The sequence below is a fragment of the Zonotrichia albicollis genome, chromosome 13 (assembly GCF_047830755.1).
Source record: "Zonotrichia albicollis isolate bZonAlb1 chromosome 13, bZonAlb1.hap1, whole genome shotgun sequence".
Taxonomy (NCBI): Eukaryota; Metazoa; Chordata; class Aves; order Passeriformes; family Passerellidae; genus Zonotrichia; species Zonotrichia albicollis.
The window spans coordinates 12,595,739-12,615,855 of record NC_133831.1 but is presented as its reverse complement, the minus strand read 5'-3'; the positions used below and the strand labels follow the sequence as shown (position 1 = coordinate 12,615,855).

General features: G+C 51.1%; 1 protein-coding gene across 2 annotated transcripts in view; it reads right to left on the bottom strand.

Moving 5' to 3' along the window:
- Nucleotides 1-19,850, bottom strand: part of WTIP (WT1 interacting protein) — an 87,248-nt gene extending 67,398 nt beyond the window's left edge. Inside the window, exon 1 of one of the 2 annotated variants that reach the window (XM_005492529.4) lies at nt 17,346-19,850. In XM_005492529.4, coding sequence (XP_005492586.2) covers nt 17,346-18,798 — 1,453 coding nt within the window. In that variant the 5' untranslated portion in view covers nt 18,799-19,850. Of the gene's footprint in view, nt 1-17,169; nt 17,312-17,345 lie in introns of those variants that run through there. The other variant, XM_026796710.2, reaches the window with a different exon arrangement.
- Between the last annotated feature and the right edge of the window lie 267 nt (nt 19,851-20,117).

Here is a 20,117-nt window from a genome sequence, read left to right as displayed (position 1 = left end):
TGGCAAACTGTGTCTAAAAGCACGCTTGTTTTTGCCACCCACCTTTTCTGTTCTCACAGACAGACCAGTGACACAAGTGCCTGGCTGCCCTGCAAACCTGGGCACTGAGGGACAAACATCCAAGACACTGGAGAGCTCCTGGCAGCCCCCACCTGTCCCAGGGTTTTGGCATCACCTGCTCTTTTCACAGCCTGCCCACTGCACCCAAAGCCCTGCAGAGAAACTGCAGCTCCCCAGCTGGAGTGCTAAGCTGCTGAGAACACAGAGCCCTTGGCACTGAGATGCAAACAGGGAACCCCCCTGGCCTCAGTGGCTCCTGTCAAACAGCAGTCTGCTTGAGGGGGAAAGGATTTCTCTTTGCTCATGATCCCTGTGCACTGAGCCTTGTCCTCACAAAGAACGGCAGGACACAGCCACACATCACAGGAGACCCCAGAATTTCCCTAGTGCCTCCTGCAGGCTCACCCTACCCACCATCCCCACGGAGGACAGACAGACAGACATCCTCTCTTTAGGAGGGGTTTTGGAAGATGGACTCTGTTTCCTGGAACCTGGATGCCAGACTCCAGTCCAAGGCAGGAACAAGACACAAGACGCTCTTCCCTCCCGCTCCTGGCACCCCAACACCCAAACATCTCTTATTTAGAAACTCATCAGCTCCACCACCCACAGTCATGAGACAGCAAAGGAGTTGTGGCTCAATTTCTAGCAACTCCTACAAAAATACAACTAAAGCACAGTTGAAGAGCAAACTTCCCTGGTATAATTATTCTTTAAAAGTCTTTCTAGAAAAACAGCAAAAATCACCTCCTCAAGAACTGCATAACTAGGGAAAGAGTGAGCATATAGAAAAGGGTAATTTTTCACTTTGTTAGTTACAGTAAACATCTCCAAATAAATGTGATCTTATGAATTTCATCAGCCAAACCTCCCTCCTCCACTTTGAAAGGTCACATGAAGTGATGAAATGTTAGTTAATTTATGTGTTAAAGGACTGGCTAAAAAATAACAGAAACCTATAATCTTTTCATAATTATAAGTCAACGCTTAACTGATATGAGAAGCTCTATTCATAGCCACTAAAAGGAGCATTCATTCCTCTTTGCATCATCCCTTTACCATTCTGTCTTGGTGCAATTTTCAACAGCAGGTGAAACCACTAAAAATTGGAAACACAGTGAGAAATTTTCCTCTATCTGGTTTTAATTAAAACTCAGCAAAACAGAGAAGCGATGGCAAGAGGCAACCCTTTCCACCCCAGCTGCTGCTTGTGACCCGTCCTTGGAGAGCCCAGTGCAATGGCAGGGCTAAAGCAGGGATTCCCACTAGGATCATACCAAAAGCAATAAAGGATCATTCACATCTGAATATGAAATATGTGGTAGTTGTTTGGTGCCCTTTTAGGTTTCAGGGCATCCACCTGAGAGGTGGGCACAGGAGGGGCTGCCTTTGGGAAGCCTGGATGAGAGCTGAGCTCCCCACAGGCTCCCAGTGCACAGAGGGACCTTCCACAGGCACTGCCTGGGAGCTGGAGTGTCCCCCCACCCAGGACACCCACAGCCAAAGCTGGCACACCCCACTGCCAGCCCCTGCTTCACACACAGCTGCTGAGGGCAAAGTGCCCAGACACCCAGGCTGCACCAAGCCCAGGGCACCCAGGACATGCAGGCAGCTCCAGGGTGCCCAGGATCCATGATGGTCCTCATCCATGACTCAGGGTCGTCCTGATCCATGATCCATGACCCAGGGTGGTTCTGATCCATGATGGTTCTGATCCATGATCATGAAAGTGTTTACAGTGGTCCAAGGAAGAGGGAAGAGACCAGGATCTGACTCCATGTTTCAGAAGGTTTGATTTATTATTTTATTATATACATTATATTAAAACTATACTAAAAGAATAGAAGAAGGGATTTCATCAGAAGGCTGGCTAAGAATAAGCCTTGAAAAAGAATGGAATGATAACAAAGGTTTGTGGCTCAGAGAGTCCAGACCAGCTGACTGTGATTGGCCATTAATTAGAAACAACCACATGAGACCAATCACAGATGCACCTGTTGCATTCCACAGCAGCAGATAACCATTGCTTACATTTTGTTCCTGAGGCCTCTCAGCTTCTCAGGAGGAAAAATCCTAAGGAAAGGATTTTTCAGAAAATATCATGGCTACACATGATGGTTCCGATCCATGACCCAGGGTGGTCAGCCTGAACTCCAGCTCCAGTTGCTGAGGTTTCCTTTGCCAAACACCCAGCCTGGACCCCAGAGGGCCTCTCTGCAGAGCTGCTCCCAGCACTGGGTGAGGCTGTGGCTCCCCATGTGCAGGACTTGGCTTTTCCCTGGGCTGAATTTCCTGAGGTTCCCATTCCCACATGTCTGCAGCCTGTCAGAGTCCTGCTGAGCACCACCACATCCATCCCTTCCATCAGTCCATGTGTACCCTCCATGGGGTACAATCCACAGCCTGGCTAGAGGGGCACTCTGTGCCATCATTAATGAAGATGTCAAACACTGCTGACTCCAGAACATAGACTGCTGAGGAGCACCACTGTCATGGATATATCTTATGAAAAATCCTTTTGTTAGGATTTTTTCTCCTGAGAAGCTGAGAGGCCTCAGAAATGAAATGTAAACAATAATTATCTGCTGCTGTAGAATGCAACAGGTGGATCTGTGATTGGTCTCATGTGATTGTTTTTAATAAATGGCCAATCACTGTCCAGCTGTCTCACACTCTAGTCAGTCACAAGATTTTATTATCTTTCCTTTCAAACCTTCTGATGAAATCCTTTCTTCTATTATTTTAGTAAGTTTTAATATATAATTTTCTTTTAATATAATATATCATAAAATAATAAATCAGCCTTCTGAAACATGGAGTCAAGATTCTCATCTCTTCCCTGGGACCCTGTGAACACTGCAATACACCACCAGTGACTGGCTCCAGCTCAGCCTCATCCTGCTGGTCCCACCTGAGCTCAGCCACTTTCCAGTCCCTCTCACAGCCTGTACCTCACCAGTTTGTGCAGAGGGATGCTATGGGTGACAGCATCAAAAGCTTTATTAAACCTGAGATCAAGCATCACAGCTCTCCCCGATTCCCCAAGATTTTCATCCCAGAAGGCCAACCCAGCATCCCTGGCCATGTTTTTCCTGGTCTTCTTTTCTCTCACATACCTGCAGAAACACTCCCTGACTTCCCTGTCTTTCACCAGCACCAGCTGAAGATGTTGTGTCTCTGGATAGTCCCCCAGGTCAGCTGTCCCTGTTTCCACCCCTTACATATACCACAAATCCTTTCCATTTCTTTCTTCAGAGCCCCTTGCTCACCCATGCAGCCTCTTGCCACTTCCTGCATGTCAGGATGGACCATTCCTGAACCTGGACACTGCAAGCCTTGAAAAATCAGCCAGTTTTCCTGACCCCTTTTCACTTCTCCCAACCTACTTTAGAACTCCTGTAGGTCAGTAAAAAGGAGAATTTATATATGAAATATTCAAATTCAGTTCAGTCCACAGAAATGCTCTCCCCTGTTGTAGGTACTGGAGACTTCAGCTTCCAAGTAAATCTGGCTCTGTCTAAACTCACAGCAAAATGACATGGCTAAGTAAAGAGCTACCTGTGAATATTTACACATTAAATGCCTACTTAGAGATTTAACTCTCCACTGGATTCTCTTTGGACTTAAAAATAAGCATAAATGCATTTCTGAGTCTGACCTTTGATCAAAACATTCGAGATCCATGTGTAAATCACTCAGCTGGGATTTTTCCTTCTCATGTGTTAAATCACTGCAGCACAACCTAATGCAAACATTCCCTTAATTGCACAAAAGCCCTTTTGGAATCTCTCCTTTCACTGTATTCACCAAGAAATGGGTTCTTCAATGCTTCCTTGCAAAAAAACCAACAAAGCAACTAACACAACCCACAAAACTTATCTTTTGAAAACTAGCTAAAAGAATTAGTTTGGTTGTTTGGGGTTTTAAAAATTATTTCTGCTTAAAAAAAAATACTAGAGCCTTTGTTTGCAGATGAATATAACCTCTTCTGTAATTATATCCATGAAAATAAGGGCAGCTTTTACCAAATCAATGATGAAACTCCCCACTGTGCTTTCTCTGTAAGGTTAAGAGTGAAGTACAGAGTTGGTACTGAGCTGGTGCCTGCACATCCCCTGCTTCTCCCACTGGTGCCTTTGAGAGATGAAGGATTTTATAATTCCTCCAGAGGAGCCAATTGTCCCTCTTAGAGAAGGAATCATTGTCGATCCCCAGTTACAGCAGACTGTGCCTCACTCTGGTACCAGTCACAAAAAGTCTTCAACATCTTCTCTGCTTGTCTCCCACCACTGCAAGAGAGACATTTCTTCAAGCAAAACAAACCAAAACAAAAAAACAAAAAAAAAAAAAACAAAAACAAAAACAAACCAACCCTGCAGAGATCACTCAAAATGGTTGTTCCCCATTGATTTTCAGCTGGTGGAGCCACAGCTTTCATCCTGCAGTGGAGCTGTGACTCAGGCTGGCAGGAATGGCTGTGCAGGGAGGAACACACATCCACAGGGTGGCCAAGGAGGAGCTGCTGCTGCCTGTCCTCTGCAGCCAGGCTGAGCTCCCAGCCAGCACCCAGCCCTTCAGAGCTGGCAGCACGAGCACCTCCAGCTCAGCCCTGAAACCCTGCCTGTCCCCAGGCCCCAAACTCTGTCCCCTGCACAACCACTCGCCACCACTTCTTCATCACTTGACCTCAGAACTCTCTGAGAGAACATCTGAACTATTCTACTCCTGTTGTGGACTGCCACCTGCTCTGACCTCTGTTTTCCAGCCTGCACAGAACATCCTTATCTCCTTCTTCCCCCGTTTTGGTGCTTCCAGGCTGGTGCCCTGCCCTGGGCTGCAGCACAAGCACAACCATGCCACTGTTTGCTCCCCAGTGGTCACACTGGGCCTGGAGTCAGTGTGACTTAATTCAGACCCCGAGACAACACCTATCTTGTTGACTTGAGTCAACTGCTTGGTGAGAAACTGCAAGCTGCATGGTCCAAAAAATTCAAACAGCAATTGATTTGCAGGCTAGTTGGACACTTTTGGGCACTTTTTCTGGCATTTTTTTGGGGAACAGTAGTGTGCATGAAGAACTGAGCCTGCACCAGCAGCACCGCCAGCTCCCAGATCTTCCTTCAAAGCAGGAATTAACTCCACTCTTTAGGGAGATATTTTACACATGGTTGTCACCTGGGTGTGCAGCTCTTGTCTCTTTAGAAGGGCACACTCTCATTCATCTCACTGCATTGTGGCTGTACTCCCAATCTAATTTACAACATGCACAAGCAAAACTAAAGTCATGACCTAACATTCCCTCACAGTGCCCCATCATTTGGTTCCCTGACCAAAATGAAAATGGCCCAAATGAAAAACAAAGTGAGTTTATAGCACTTTCAGCTCAGCCCTGGTGCTGGCAGTTCTGGACCAACAGACATTGCCTTGCAATGGCAAAACCCCAGAAAACACATAGGGGAATGCAAATAAACAGACATAAGCTTAATAATAAAAGTGAAATAATGCATTTCTCAGAAACTTAAGCAAATATTACCATGTATCTGCCAGAACTCCCAGCAGCCTCCCTGTTTTTTTTTTTGTTTTTTTTTTAAAATCACACTTATCTCTTGCCTTTCCATGTTGTATGGGAACATTAAGTTAGAATCTCCCCAAGTGCACACTGGTGAGCACCCAGTTGCAGTGGGCACTCCCAGAGGGACTGACCCTCTGAAGAGATGTCCCCACACACACATACTGCACATCTCTTCCTCTCTGCTTTCAAATATCACAGCCAAGTCCACAGCAACCTTGAGGACCAGAGCATCCAAGTCGTTGAAGAAGCCCACACAGACCTTGCACTTGGATGTTGAGAGGGACCAGGAGCCAAAGCAGGGACAATCCCACCCCAAAGAGCAGGAGAGGAACTCTGACCATTGGGATCAGCCAGTGCACATCCCCGTGGACCAAGTGACAAAGTGACACCTGGGGCAGGGCTGGGAACTGTCCATGCAGGCACTGACCCAGCTGGGAACAGAGCACTAAATCAATGCTCACTATTCAAGGGGCACTTTGTCAGAAAAATGAAACAAAGTCCTTCCCCCCAGACTTGAAATGCATTTTTCTCTGACCTTAAAATAATCTAACCCCAGGTTTCCCAATTCTGCCAGTCCAACCAAGCAAAACACCCAGTAATTTGCCACAAAGGAGTCCAGGATTTGTCCTTCAGCTCAGGGGTTTTGTTTTGTGGGTTCATTTATTTCCCTCTGGTGAGTTAGAGAAGTCAAGGAGACAGAGTGAGATGTGGTGTCCAGCCAGGCCAGGCCAGCACATGGGTTTGAGCTGCTCCCTGCTCCATCCCTCCTGCCACCCCCATGGGGAAGGCAGACAAACCCCTGGAGGTGGGAGCAGGGTGGGAAGCAGGGAAAGGCAGAGCTTCACACACTTGGCACACCAGGAAGCTGATTTGCAAGTCTGCACTTGGCACAACTTCAGAGTGTTTTCTCTGGGGCGGGCTCTGTGCATCTCCTCTCTCTGGGCTGGTTCCTCAGCAGCCTGGATTCCTCCCAGGTGGGGAAGAGGGGCTGGGAAAGCCTTTTCCCAAAGGAGCCACCATCACTGTGCCCTTACACAGCATGCAAGGCTGTTCCAGCCTAACCCAAGCCATCCCTTCTCTTTATACATTTTCTCAATAGGTCAGAGAGGTTTCTTGGGTTTGCTTTTTTAAAAGGTGTGGTCTGGCACTCCAGTCATTCCACCCCACGTGGAATAGCCTCACTGCTCTCAGGCAATGTGGGATTTGGTGAGTGAATTGCCACATCTGCACTCTGCCAGAAACTCCTGCAAGGGGCAAACCTCATCCATGCTGGGCTCAAAGCCCCAGCCCAGAGCTGCTGGAACCCTGGCTACTGAGAATGTCAGACTTTCTGTGCTGACCCCCAGGAGAACACTGCATTGACCTGAGGCCATGGAGAAGGCTTCCAAAATAATAATAACAACAGAAATAACAGAAAAAATAACCGGAATAACAGAACTAAGATTATGTGTGTGTAGTTTAAATAGAAGTGTGTAACATCACATGGTAGAAAATTTAAACTCTAAGGTTTTAGAATATAGTAACATATACAAAATAAAATGTTGTGGATTTGAGCTCTTCCCTTTCTCTGAACTGGCAGTGACCAGCTGCAGGTGCTGCTGCCCCACTCTCCATGAACAGCCAACCCCCCCAGCACTGTCACTCACACAGGAGGGTCTCTCTCAAAACCAACACATGGAAAGACTGGGAGATTCTCTTTCGAGCAAAGCAAAACAAGCTTTTTTTCTACTTGTTTGTGAAACAGCACCTGAGTCTAGCACCTGGTGACTGCCATCATTTCATAAAAAGATATTAAGAATAGACTGGACCTATTATTTTGCTGCAAAAAAAGAAAAAGGCAATCAAAGGAATAAAATGGCAAGAGTCCTCAGAGCCCCAGCACCTCACTGAGCACAGGCAGCACCAGGGGGATCCCTAGAACACCCAGGGGGATCCCTAGAACAGGAACAACTGCAGTTCACGTGCATCAGCCCTGTCTGTGCCTGGAGCTGTGCTGTACATCCTCTCCAGCTCTGGGTTCCTTAAAGGACCCCTGCTCTGGGCAGATGACAAGAGGAAAAGCAGAGGATGCACAGCTCACATCTGCACCAGCCTCCATTCCATCCACTCATCCTCCGCCCCACCCTGAGAGCAGAGCAATCTGGGACCTCTGTGCCCAGAAATGACTTGGTACAAGCTGCAGGGGTCACAGGACACAGAGCATCTCTGCCGTGTCCCACACCACTGCTCCCCCTGCTCACAGTCACCAATCTCCTGCAAACTGTGGCACAAAAGCATTCACCTGCTGCAGCACCAGGTTCCCAGGCAAACAGCACAGAGCTCCTACAGAGCACAAAGCAGGGACACCTGGGACTCTCCATGGCTGGGAGGTGCAGGGGCCAGGCAGGCAAACACGGCCAGGGAAAAGCACTGGTGTGAATTTCCTCATTGCCTGATCTCTGTGCATAATGAAAGCAGCTCCAGATGAGTCCCAGCTGTCAGAAACAAGTCCATCATGCCACCCATGACTTCAACAGGACTGTCACTCATGAGGCAGCACAGGGTTTATCAGATGTGCTCCATCTTCTGAATAAAGCTGCAAGAATTCCAAGTACCTTGCATGAATTTTATTTTGAGATGTCTTGAGGGTTTTCCCCACCCTGAGCTGAGCCCCCCAGGTCTGCACCCAGGTCATGGAGGGTTTCCAGCATCACCGGCTCTGCACCACTGCAGCTTTGCAGGGCTGCACTGCCAAGGCCCAGCCCTGCTCCAGCCAGGAACAGGTACAGCAGGCCAAGAGACTTTGCAAGACAACCAGCTACTGACATACACTTCAAAAAAATTACATGCTTATTTCTGAAACCAGCTCCAAATATGGGCTCCAACACACTTGATTGGTGTGCAGGTCTGTTTCCTATTGAGTGGTTAGGTTTGGGAAACATGGCTTTGATTAAAAATGGGCAGCCCACCAACTGCAGAAAATTTTCACATAACTGCCTGGCAAAAACAAAACAAAACAAAAAAACAGAGCTACAACAGTTATTGCCATTCATCAAAACCTCTGCCTTGCTCCCTGAGGAATTGTCAGTTTGCCACACCTACACCTGAGGATGCATCTACATCTGGGATGCTCAAGGTTAACAGCACTGCCAGAACACAGAGAGCCCAAGATTTTACCAATTATAGATCTCTCCACTGCCTGCTGTGCAGTTGTCTTGCCTTAGTGAGATTGCACTCCAGCATCTTTTGCTTCTTCCCTTTTTCTTGAAGCAAAGCCCAAAATCAACATTCCCTTTGGAATGGAGAGAAGGGAAGAGACAGATGAGAGCATGCACAGACAGGGTCTGACCCTGCTGCATTTCAGGGTGGTGACAGGAGCAGGCAAGGCAGCAGGACAGCACGAGCCAGATGAACACACTTCTGTGAGCAGGGGAAACCAGAGCTAAGTGACAAAGTTCAGTCACTATCCCTTTGCTCAGAATCACTCCGTCAGTGATTACTGTCCAGTCATTTTCAACATTTGACCCAAACAAATGGATTTAGCAGCCATTTCACACCAGCAAAACACAGAAAACCAAGATCCTGCTCCAACACTACTGAAGGCAATGTCACATCAACAAGGGCAAGAGAGCAGAACAGCCACAGCATCAGAGCCCTGGGCTGGCTCAGTCCAGCCAAGCCCATGTCTGATTTATCACAGCCACTATCACTCCTCTTCCACCTGGTCAGAAACCAAAGGTTCCCAAAGGTTCCCAACCCACACATACTGCAGAGACACACAGAAGGGAGCTTCAGATCAGTGGCACTGAGATTTGGGACATCCCTGAGTGTCCCTCAGCAGCCCTGACCCAGGAGTGGCCCTGCCTGGTGTCCCCTGGGGCAGGGCCAGCACAGAGGGAGGCTCAGAACTGCAGCAGGACCCCCAGCCCAGCCCTGCACCCTGGGGATGAGCTGCAGCACAGGGAAAGGTTTGTGCCGTGACCACCAGAACAAAAGGGTATTTCCCATGCCTGGGAGAGGCCACAGGCTCTCCTCAGACCACAGGAAATATGATCCAAGCCAGCTGGAGCATCCAAACATGCACAACTGTCAAACTGCATTTAGGAATGGCTTTCTGTTCCTCTTTATTTTAACTTTGAAATGTTCTCATTTTTTCAAGTGACCACATTAAAGGAAGAAAACATCTTGTTTTCTCTTTCCAGGAGTTCTGAGGTGTCAGCAGTGAAACAGCTCACCAATTAAATAAATGTTTGGATGGCTGGGAAACAATGAAAGTCCCTAGCAGTTCTTCCACAACAGCCATCTACTTTTCCAAAAAACTATAAATACATTCTGAACTGAAACAAGCTTTTTTCAGCCAAATTCTTAAAAGAGCAATATTACACATGAGACATGACTTTTGTAACCTATTAAATGCCTCCTGGTTTCCCATTTGATGCACTCCCTACTTCATGACAAGCTCTGATATTGACACTGCACCCTGCCTTCACTCTCAAACACTGCAGATTTGGAAATAAGTGTCACCCAATATAGATATATTAAAATTTATATATATATATATATAAAATTATATATATATATATATCATTATATATATATATCATTTTATATATATATCATTATATATATATAACCCTATATATAAAATAAATAACCTTATATATATATAATAAATAACACATATATATAATAACACATGTATATAACCTTATATATATAATAAATAACACATATATCACCCCATATATATAACATATATAACTCTATATATAATAAAGAGTACATATAACCATATATATATAATATAAATAACACATATAACCCTATATATAATAAATAACACATATATCACCCCATATATTTAATAACATATATAACTCTATATATAATAAAGAGTACATATAACCCTATATATATATAATAAATAACACATATAACCCTATATATATATAATAAATAACACATATATCACCCCATATATATAATAAATTCTCACCCCCAGCCAAGTCCCTGTGCAAGCCCCTCCATGTTGTGTGCACAGGACATCTCAGCTGAGCATCACAGAGTGTTTGTGCTCTGGGTGCAGGGTTTGTCCCTTCATCAGTCACAGGCCTTTTCTTAAAACTTTGCTGGAACCATAAATGTGACTTTGGAGATTTAGTAAAAACTGCTCCAAGAAACAGGGAATGAAGTTTCAGACAATGTGAAATACTCCAGCTGGAAGAGATACATGACTGCCTTGGCTGCTTTTTGTGCTCAGTCTCAGCACAGTAACAAGCAGGGCTATGCTGACAGGGAGCCAGAACAACCCAGCGAGGTTAACAAGGAGAGATAACACATACCACAGAATGCAGCTATCTGCTCCAGTGGAAAAATTAAAAAGGCAGAAAACCCACTTCCAGAGAAAGCACCCACTCAGGCACTTTGAAAAGTCACAGAGAAGTCCAGCCAAACAGCACATTTATTGGTTGATCATTGGCACCTTTGCTGATTTTGTTCAGAGCTGAAGTTAACAAGCCAGCAGGAATCCTGCTGGAGCCCCAGGAGCTGTCACAGGCAATGCCACAGCACAGCCCCAGGTAGGATGGTCCTGCCAGGACCTGAACAGAGCCCTCCAAAGGGAGCCCTCCCAAGCTCCCAACAAAGCTGACAGACACCATGCACATTCCTGCATCCATCCTCTGGCTGCTCCTGCTTTGCTCTATTTCACACATCCCTGTTCCAGAGCAGGCACTTTGTCCAGGGTGGGCACAAAGATCAACCACCACATCACACTCTAACACTCAGCTTCTCCAGCCACAGAACAGGAAATTATTGAACAATCACAATAACCATTTAACAATTATACCAACAATCAACTAGACTCTGCCAAAGTGCTGTGAAGTGCTATCCTGGGATATTTGGGGCACATAAAGTAGGTAGAAGGCCAAGTGTAGAGCTTATTAAATACCTGCATAAATGTTCTGATCCTAGTAAAACTACCTGGCTTATCACTGCCAGTTTATTTTCTTTCAATTGCTGAACAATCCTATTACATACCTGAAAATTATTTTGCCAAGTTTGGGCCATTTTTAAAATAATAATTTTAGCATTTTTAAAAAATAATCACTTTAGGATTAGGCAAAGTCTCTTCCTTTGAGAGTGTTTTCTAAGCACCAATATCCACGGAGCCAAGAGCCATTTACATCCTAATTCATTAACTGTGGATATCAAGGATTTCAGCCTAGACCTGCTGCCATGAAGCCATCAGTGGCAGCACACAAACTTGTACCATTCACACATTTTAGATGTAAAAACTAGACAACTTCAGGGACAAACCAGCACAGCAATGCTCACACCTGCACCAGCCCTTGTCCTGCAGGCACAAACCTCGGTCCTAGAACCTCACCCCAGTCAAACACGTGCCAGTTCTTTGGAAGAAGGGCTTTCTCCTTGCCCTCTTACACACAGGGCTTTTAACACTACTTTAACGCTACTTTTATCAGAGCAAAAGCATGAGAAACAAAAAGAAACAGAAAGACCATTTGCTATGAAACAATGTCCCATCCACAGCCAAGTGTCCTGCAACTGGAGATAAGAAAATGTTTGTCCCCATTCATAACACAGGCTGCCATCCAAGTTACAGCCACCCAAATTCCCATTTCATGTTAATTATACATGTTACATTATCTAGTATACCTAATAAAACAAAACCACACATACACTCCACAACTCTCCCCTGCTGTTATTACATCAATTCCCAACTTCAAGGAGAGTCACAAGGACTCTCTTCATAGCACATTCAATGCCACAGACAAAATTTCCTTTTCCCAGCTCTGTACACTTGTGTTATCCCATGCTTTTTCCATGTAATTCCTTCTACTTTCTCTCTCCTCACCTTTCTATTCCTTCCTGCCTTTGGATGATGTTCCAGCTACAGATTTTATCACTCTGACCATGATTTCCTTGCCCCGTTCAGGGACAGGCTGACAAGGATGCTGCCACCCCACAGGGACCCCAGCAGCTCCAGGGCAGCTCCTCTGCCCCTTCCCCTGAGCACAAACCTCCTTGGAGCCTTTCCTGCCCTTTGGCCAGAAAAGCCTGACCACTCTCAAGTCAGCTTCAGCAATGCATTTTCCAGCTGTAATGGGGAGATTATAAAAAGCAGAACTCTGAGGTACACAGCCTGATTGAGCACTGCAGGGACCCCACCATGGGAGTTCATTTCTGTTTAAGTGTTTGCCTATCAAAGGTTATTTTTTCTCTGGGCAGCCCCAACTGCAAATGCTGAAGGACATCAACTGCTTGCCAACACTGGGTGAATTTCTAAGCCCAGCAAAAGAGAAATAGAAAGTAATTCCCAGACAGTAAACCACTGCTTATCCCCCCAAAGGATATGATGTATCAATCATTACACCTTTACTTGATGGAAACAGGATGGAAAGAACTAATATTTTCACAGAGAAACCTTCAGGAATTCTTAAGACTGAAAACAACTCCATAGCAAATCTCTCAAGTGTTCTGCTCACCAACTGCAAGCTCATCTAAATTTCATTCAAATTTAATCTCTGTGCAATACAGCTTTTAGAGACTTAACGACTGTTACTTACTGTGTGTCTTAATCTTGATCTCACTTGCATAAACATCTTTCCATCACATCAACCTGCACACACAGAACAAGCACAAACATACAGCTCTGAATTCATGAGCATATTGCAGGGCTCAAATCCAGATTTACATGGATGACTATGCACAAAAAGGGCAGAGAGGGCCTGGATGGGCCTAGAGATTTATTTCCTCCCTTCACTCAGTCTTCCCTTCCCTCCCCTGCCAAGCCAGAGGCTTTTCAGCACCATGTTATCAGCACTGCTTCTTGGTGCTGCTCCAGCAAACATGTGCTGGTTCTGCTGGATGGCTTTATGGGAAGAGAGAGCTCTCAAAAGTCAAGGCCACTCAGCAGGGCTGTGCCAAGCTGAGGAGTGCATTATTAACAGAATTAATCAGGCTTTGTGTCCCCCCTGAGACACCCCTGCTTCTGGGGCTGGATTCCATCCCCATGGAAAGGTGAGCAGAGCCCTGCTTGGGGATGGCTGCAGCACAGCAGGGGCTGCCAGCAGTGACTGCACCCCTGCAGCAGTGACTGCACCCCTGCAGCAGTGACTGCACCCCTGCAGCAGTGACTGCACTGCTGACACCACTCCAGCAGAGAGATCTGCTGCAGAAATAGCAGCCAAACAGCCCAAGTGCTCAGCATGGACCTTTCCCTGCCTGGCAGGTGACAAGCCACAGGTTTACAGTCAGTCCCACAAGGATGCATGATTTGGATGGGTGTGCCAAAATACAACTTTAATTTCACACTTTTTTCCAACACCTAGACATCAGACAAGTATTCCGCAAAGAAAACAGATTTTAAGACAGTGCCTGAGCTCATGACTTTCCAACACCCACCAATGTCCTGCTGACATCTCAGGATGAACATTCCATCTAAAAAACATGCCTGAAACAACTTTTACCTCACCTCATAACAATGTTCAGCTCAAAAGAGTTATGAAAATGAGTGAAAGTATTTTTTATTACCTTACTTCCCAGCATCTGACACTAAACCAAGCACATTTCCCAAACTGCCATACAGGGGGTCTCAGAGGGTTGAGGAGGAAGAGGTTTGGACAGGGAATGCACAGGAAGCAGCTACAAGGGAACAAAGTCTCACAGCTTTACCCAATTCAGCTGCTGCCAAAGGAAGGGTCTGTCTGCACCCTTGGGTCAGCCCCAGCCATCTCTTTGACAAGGATGAGCTGGAGCAACTCGCCAACCCAGCCCCAAACAACCTTCCCTCTTCTCCCTCCTCCTCTGCAGGCTTGGTTTCTGTCAGATCAGTGAGTGCAGGTGGCTGCAAGGTGTTGGTGGGAGCACAGGGAGCTGGAATGGTGCTGTGCTCACCTGTGCAACTGGGCAGATGCAGAGCCCTGCTTTTGGCAGCACTGGCACCTTTACTCAGATTAAACCAAGGGTAGGAGGGGGCATCTTCCTTCTCTCTCCAGATGCACTGCAGCCTGGCAGAGGGAAGGGGAGGATGGAGAAGCTGGAGCAGTAAAACAAAGCTCCCAGCACAGCACAGCAGAGCAGCACAGGAGGCTTGAGGGCTGCACCCTGCTTGGCTGGGCTCCCCAGAGCCTCTCTGTAGATTAGACCCTGCACTTCTCCCCATCCCATAATTATCTGTCCCACACTACGGCTCCCTCCTGAAGCAGGGAGGGGTGGGAAAGCAGCCAGGGCCTGCCAGCACCACACTCACACACAGTGACCCACAGCCAGCATGGAGGCAGGGGAGGGCAGGGCTGTTCCTGCTCCAAACAGAGCTGGCCAGTCCCTTCACCTCAGTTCCAAAATAGCACACTGCTCCATTTTTAATTTTACTGGGGGTGTGGGGGCAGACAATAACAACACGACGACAGGACACAGAGCACAGCAAATACCTGGTGTCCTCATATCAGCATTTACTCATTATACAATTGAGCTAATCTAATTAAGAAACAGTAAAGCATCTCTGTCCCCTCTACCTTGTTGGACCATTGGCTCAACACTTCTGCTCCCCACAGGCACCAAAGAACACCCACCACTGCCTCAGGAGTGCCACTGAGTGCCAGTGCCATGCAGACACCTCACAGCTGCAGCATGGACAAACTGCAGTGAAATCAAGGCATTTTCCTTGCTTCCTTTTATTAAGACACCCTCAAAGTCAAACTAAAACCATACTTCTCCCTGTTCTGTTCTCACTCTCACCCAGGGCTGTGGTCAGCCCTGTCAGCCTCTCATGCACTGACTCAGCCAAAACCCAGCATTCACCTACATGGATCATCTGAACCAAAAAGATGGGATCAAATCCACCAGGATTTATCCAAACTTTGGCAGCTCACAGAAACCAACTTTCTCTTCCAAAGCAGCCCAGTTTTCTGGGTTTCATCTGCTTCCAGGGTAGAAGTCACAGCAGTGCTCCTCGGTGCTGCCACAGCAGGAGCCTCCAGAGCAGCACAGAGGCTGCCCAGGCCCAGGCACTGCTCATCCTGCACTGGGAGCATTCCCCCCGAGGCCGGGAGAGCATCTGCAACAGCCAAACTCTGAGAAACACAAAAATTATCCCCAGCACAGACTCCCCATGTTTGCTCCTGGAGCTCCTGATCACACCCCTCAGCCTTCCCAGGCCACTGGAAACCCCTCCCAGAGGCTCAGCACAGGTAACTTGTTCTTACTCCTACATTTTGTTCCTGACCCTGGGAATGTTGAGGGTAACATTTCCTGCCACAGTTGGTGCGCTACAAGCCCCACGCCGCTCCCGCCCCCTCCGAAGGGAGCCACAGCTGCCCCCAACACCGAGCCAGGTGCCAGCACTGCAAACATCCCTCGGTGATCCATCAGCTTCCTTATCAGCCCAGGACGGATGAGGGAAGGCAGTAAGCGCTGCATTCAGCCTCCTTTGTCTGGGCACAAAAGCCTGCAGAAACTCTGCCGCTGCAGTTTGCAGAGAGGTTTCCCTGCTAGAGAGGCTGCTGCTCACTTAGCTACCTGCACCGGCCGGCCCAGGTCTCTCTCCCAGACAATGAAGGCAGCCCTGGAGCGCCTTCTTTCCCGCAGAGCACCCGGTGCTGCGCCAAAAGCACCGACCGAGCCAGGGACGGTGATACACGGCTCCGTCCTCATGGGGAACGCACACAAAGCACGGAGATCACCATTCCCTCAAAGGCCTCGGAGGGGGCTGGCTCATCCCTACCCTCCCAGGCCTCTCCCTCCCTGCCCTGCAGGAGCTCCGACATCCCCGCGCTGGAGCGGGGAACGATCGAGCTGCTCCCGAGGCTGCCCGGTCCCGGAGCTTTGCTCACCTGAGCCAGGGCAGGATCGCACACCCGGGATCAGCTTCGTGAGCCAGGGCAGGATTGCACACCCGGGATCAGCTTTGTGAGCCAGGGCAGGATTGCACACCCCGGGATCAGCTTCTCACAGGGGTTTTTAGCCTTTGCCATCCAGTACAAAGTAAAGGCAGAGGAGCCTAATCCTAACTACTGTGGCTATAAAACACGTGCGCTCATCCACATTTCAAGAACATGCACATTTCAAGTTACTTTTCTTTCATAACAAAAGCAACAAAAATTCAGGAGGTGATCAACAGGCCGACTTAACCTCAGCAAGGGCCGAGGGCTCCTCTGCTCCAAACTCCCCCGTCTGCTGAGCAGATCCTGCGAGGCCTCGCGGGCAGGAACAATGCTGGGCTCCCACAGGTGCTCTGAACTACCACACATTTCATTGAACCAGGCACTAAGAACTGCTCCACCAGCCATACTCATCATTTACAAAAGTTACCACAGACCGAGGATCGCAAACACCACATCCTCTGGGATGCTGGAGGCTAGCAGAGAAGCTTCAGCAGACCGTGAGGAGGGGAGACAAACGAGAGTCACAGCAAGCCCCGGTGCACAAGCAGCTCTCCCACACTTCAGGCACTCATCTCCCAGCCGCACGTGGAAAGGGAAGCAGCACACATCCCGCCACAGCGCGTAGGAACAGACGGGATAGAGTTCACATACCGGGAGTGAACTACGGTGCAAGCGCTTCGGACAGCAGACAGTGTCTGTGGCCATGTGAGACTCCCGCAGGCACCTGGTCCAGAGCAGCCCCGGGCACGGCACTCGCGCCTTCTCCCGGCTCGGCAGGCCCCGCGCACCGCCGCCCTCCAGCCGCCCGCTCCCCCCGCCCCACTCACCGAAGTACTCCTTCTTCATGTGCATCTCCAGCTCCTTCTCCAGCTCCAGCGTCAGCGCCTCCAGCCGCCTCTCCGCCTGGCTGGGGCCGCTCTCCCGGCACGGCGTCACCTGGTAGGGGAGCTTGAATTTGGGAGCCGAAGCGGAGCCTTTGGTGGGGCTGTAGGCGTAGGGGGGCGGCGGCTCGGGGGCGCCGGCCGGGTGCTGCGGGTCGTGCCGCGGCGGGGACTGGGCATGGATGCGGTGGTACACGTCCCCCAGCTCGGGCACGGCGCCGTCCTCGGGCAGGCCGGGCCCCAGCAGGGACGAGCGGGGCGACGGCAGCTGCAGCTCGGGGTAGGCGCTCATGGAGCCGCGGGAGCTCCGCGAGCTCTGGCTGGAGATGCTGGAGCGAGGGCTGACCACGGCGGGGCCGGCCGAGCCGCGGCCCTCGGGGCCGCACAGGCTGGAGCGGGGGCTGGCCAGGGCGAGCCCGGTGCCGCCCGCCCCCTCGGGCTCGGCGCTGCCCGGCGGGCCGTACCTGGAGTCCGAGTAGCTGGAGCGGGGGCTGGCGGTGCAGGAGTACTGGCTGGCGGTGCTGGAGCGGGGGCTGGCGTGGCGCTGGTCGTAGCCCATGCTGATGCCGCTGGTGCGGTTGCTGCTGGGCTTGCTGCCGCCGCCGTCGTAGCCGGTGAGGCTGGCGCGGGGGCTGGAGTGTTTGCTGGTGTCGCTGGCCGTGCTGGCGTAGCTGGAGCGGGGGCTGAGGGCGGCTCCGTCGTACTGCACCAGGCTGGCGCGGGGGCTGCCGTACTTGTCCTGCCCGGGCACCACCAGGCTGGAGCGGGGGCTGGAGAACTTCTCGTAGGGCAGCGCGACCGCGCCGCCCAGGCTGGAGCGCGGGCTGGAGAACTTGCCGTGCTCGGCGGCGGGGCCCGGCGAGGCGGCGGCTGCCAGGCTGGCCCGCGGGCTGGCGGCGCCGAACTTGCCGTCCGGGCCGCCGGGCGCCCGCCCGCCGCCCTTGGCCACGTAGCCGCCCTCGTAGGCGCTGCCCGCGGCGTAGCGGTAGCCCTCGGCCGAGTAGCGCTTGCCCTTGTCGGCGAAGCCGCTGTAGCAGGGCAGCGCCACCTCGGAGCGGGTGCACAGCCCCTCCTCGCAGCACGGCGGGCCCGCTCCCGGCGGCGGCTCGGCGGCGGCGCGGCCGTTGGCGCGGAGCGGGGCGGCTTTGCCGCAGGGGGCGGCGGCGGGGAAGCCTTCGGCGGGCGGCGGCGGCGCGGCGGTGCCGTTCATCTTCCGGCCCCGCTGCTCCGCCGTCATGTGGGCGGCGATGACCCGCTTGGTCTCCTCCAGGTCGGGGTGCAGCACCAGGTCCCGGCGGCCGCCCCGGCCGTACGGACCCTCCGGGCAGGGCTCGTACAGGGACAGGTCCTCCATGAACTTGGTGGCCTTCAGTGCCATGTCCTCCTCGTACTTCTCCATGCTCTGCCGGAGCCCGGCGGCGCGGGGCGGGGATAGGCGGTGAACTCTCCGCGAAAGCGCAGCCCGGAGCGGGGAAAGAAGAGTTAAAAAAAAAAAATCCAAAAAGAAAAAAAAAGCCAAAAAAGCAGAAAAAAATTCCCCAAATCCAGCAACACAAAAAAGCACCCCAAAAGAAAGCCCCTTCCCGCGGTCCTGGCGGGGCAGCGGCGGACGCGGCTCCTCGTCCGGAGAGCGGCGAGGCGGCGGCCGGGCTCGGGGCGGTCACCCGGGCGGCATCCCCGCCGCGGCGCTGGGCTCGGTGCGGCCGGGCTGCCCGGCGGAGCGCGGCCGGCGCAGACGAGGCGCCCCTGTGTCACTTTCCAGCCTTAAATAAGTTGCTCGGTCCAGTCAATGGCGCGCTGCGCGGAGGAATTTGCGCTCGGCGGGTCCCTGCCCCCGCCGCCCTCGGCGGCCGCCCCGCGCTGGGGCCGCGGCCCGCCCGCACCCCCGGGCGGGGGCGAAGGCGGCGGCCGGCCCGGAGGGGCTCTGCGGAGCGGCGAGCGCTGCGAGGGGCGCGGCGAGGCAGGGACTCCTTTGTGTGGGGCAGGAATGCGAGGAAGGAGACTGGGCGCTGCGTCCCGCTGGAATGTAGCTAATGCCGGAGCCAAACAATGATTTTCCCCGAGTCAGTCAGGGAGAGGGCGGCCGCGGCGCTGCTCGGCGGCGGGGTCGGCAGCTCCCTCTTCGGCTGGGCCGGCCGCGCCCGGCCCGGGGCTGGCGGCGGGCGGTGCCGCGGGGCGGCGGGGCCGTCACCGAGCCGGTGGTCCCCGCCGGGGCTCGGAGCGCTCGGGATCCCGGCACGGGGGGGCTCCGCCGCCCGCGCCCCTCGCTGGAAGCTCCCGGCAGGAGCCGCGGCCTCGTCCCGCGTGGGGAAGGGGCGGCTGTGCCCCACCTGCGGCCGGGGCTGCCCTCACCAACACCGGCATCCTGCGGGGGCCGAGGGCGGGAGCAGCCCCGCACCTGTGCCGAGTCCCCGGCGCCGGCCAGGTGCCTCCGCTGAAAGGACTTGTGTTTGTAGCACGGCAGCTGAGGGTTGTTGCCAGTTATTTATTAAGTCTTAAAAAAAAAAAAAAAAAGGCAGCGCTAAGACATATGATAAACATATTGTGGCCTAAAGCAATCTGTGAGCTGACGGGAGTGTAAAAAAGCAGCTACTGTGCGTGTGACTGCAAGAGCTTCGTCTGTTGATCGGTGACGAACACCCCGGCGCCGCTTGCGATTTACATCTGTGTGCTCACGGGGAGGGATGTCAGAAAACAACCCCACAAAACGGCAAGCGA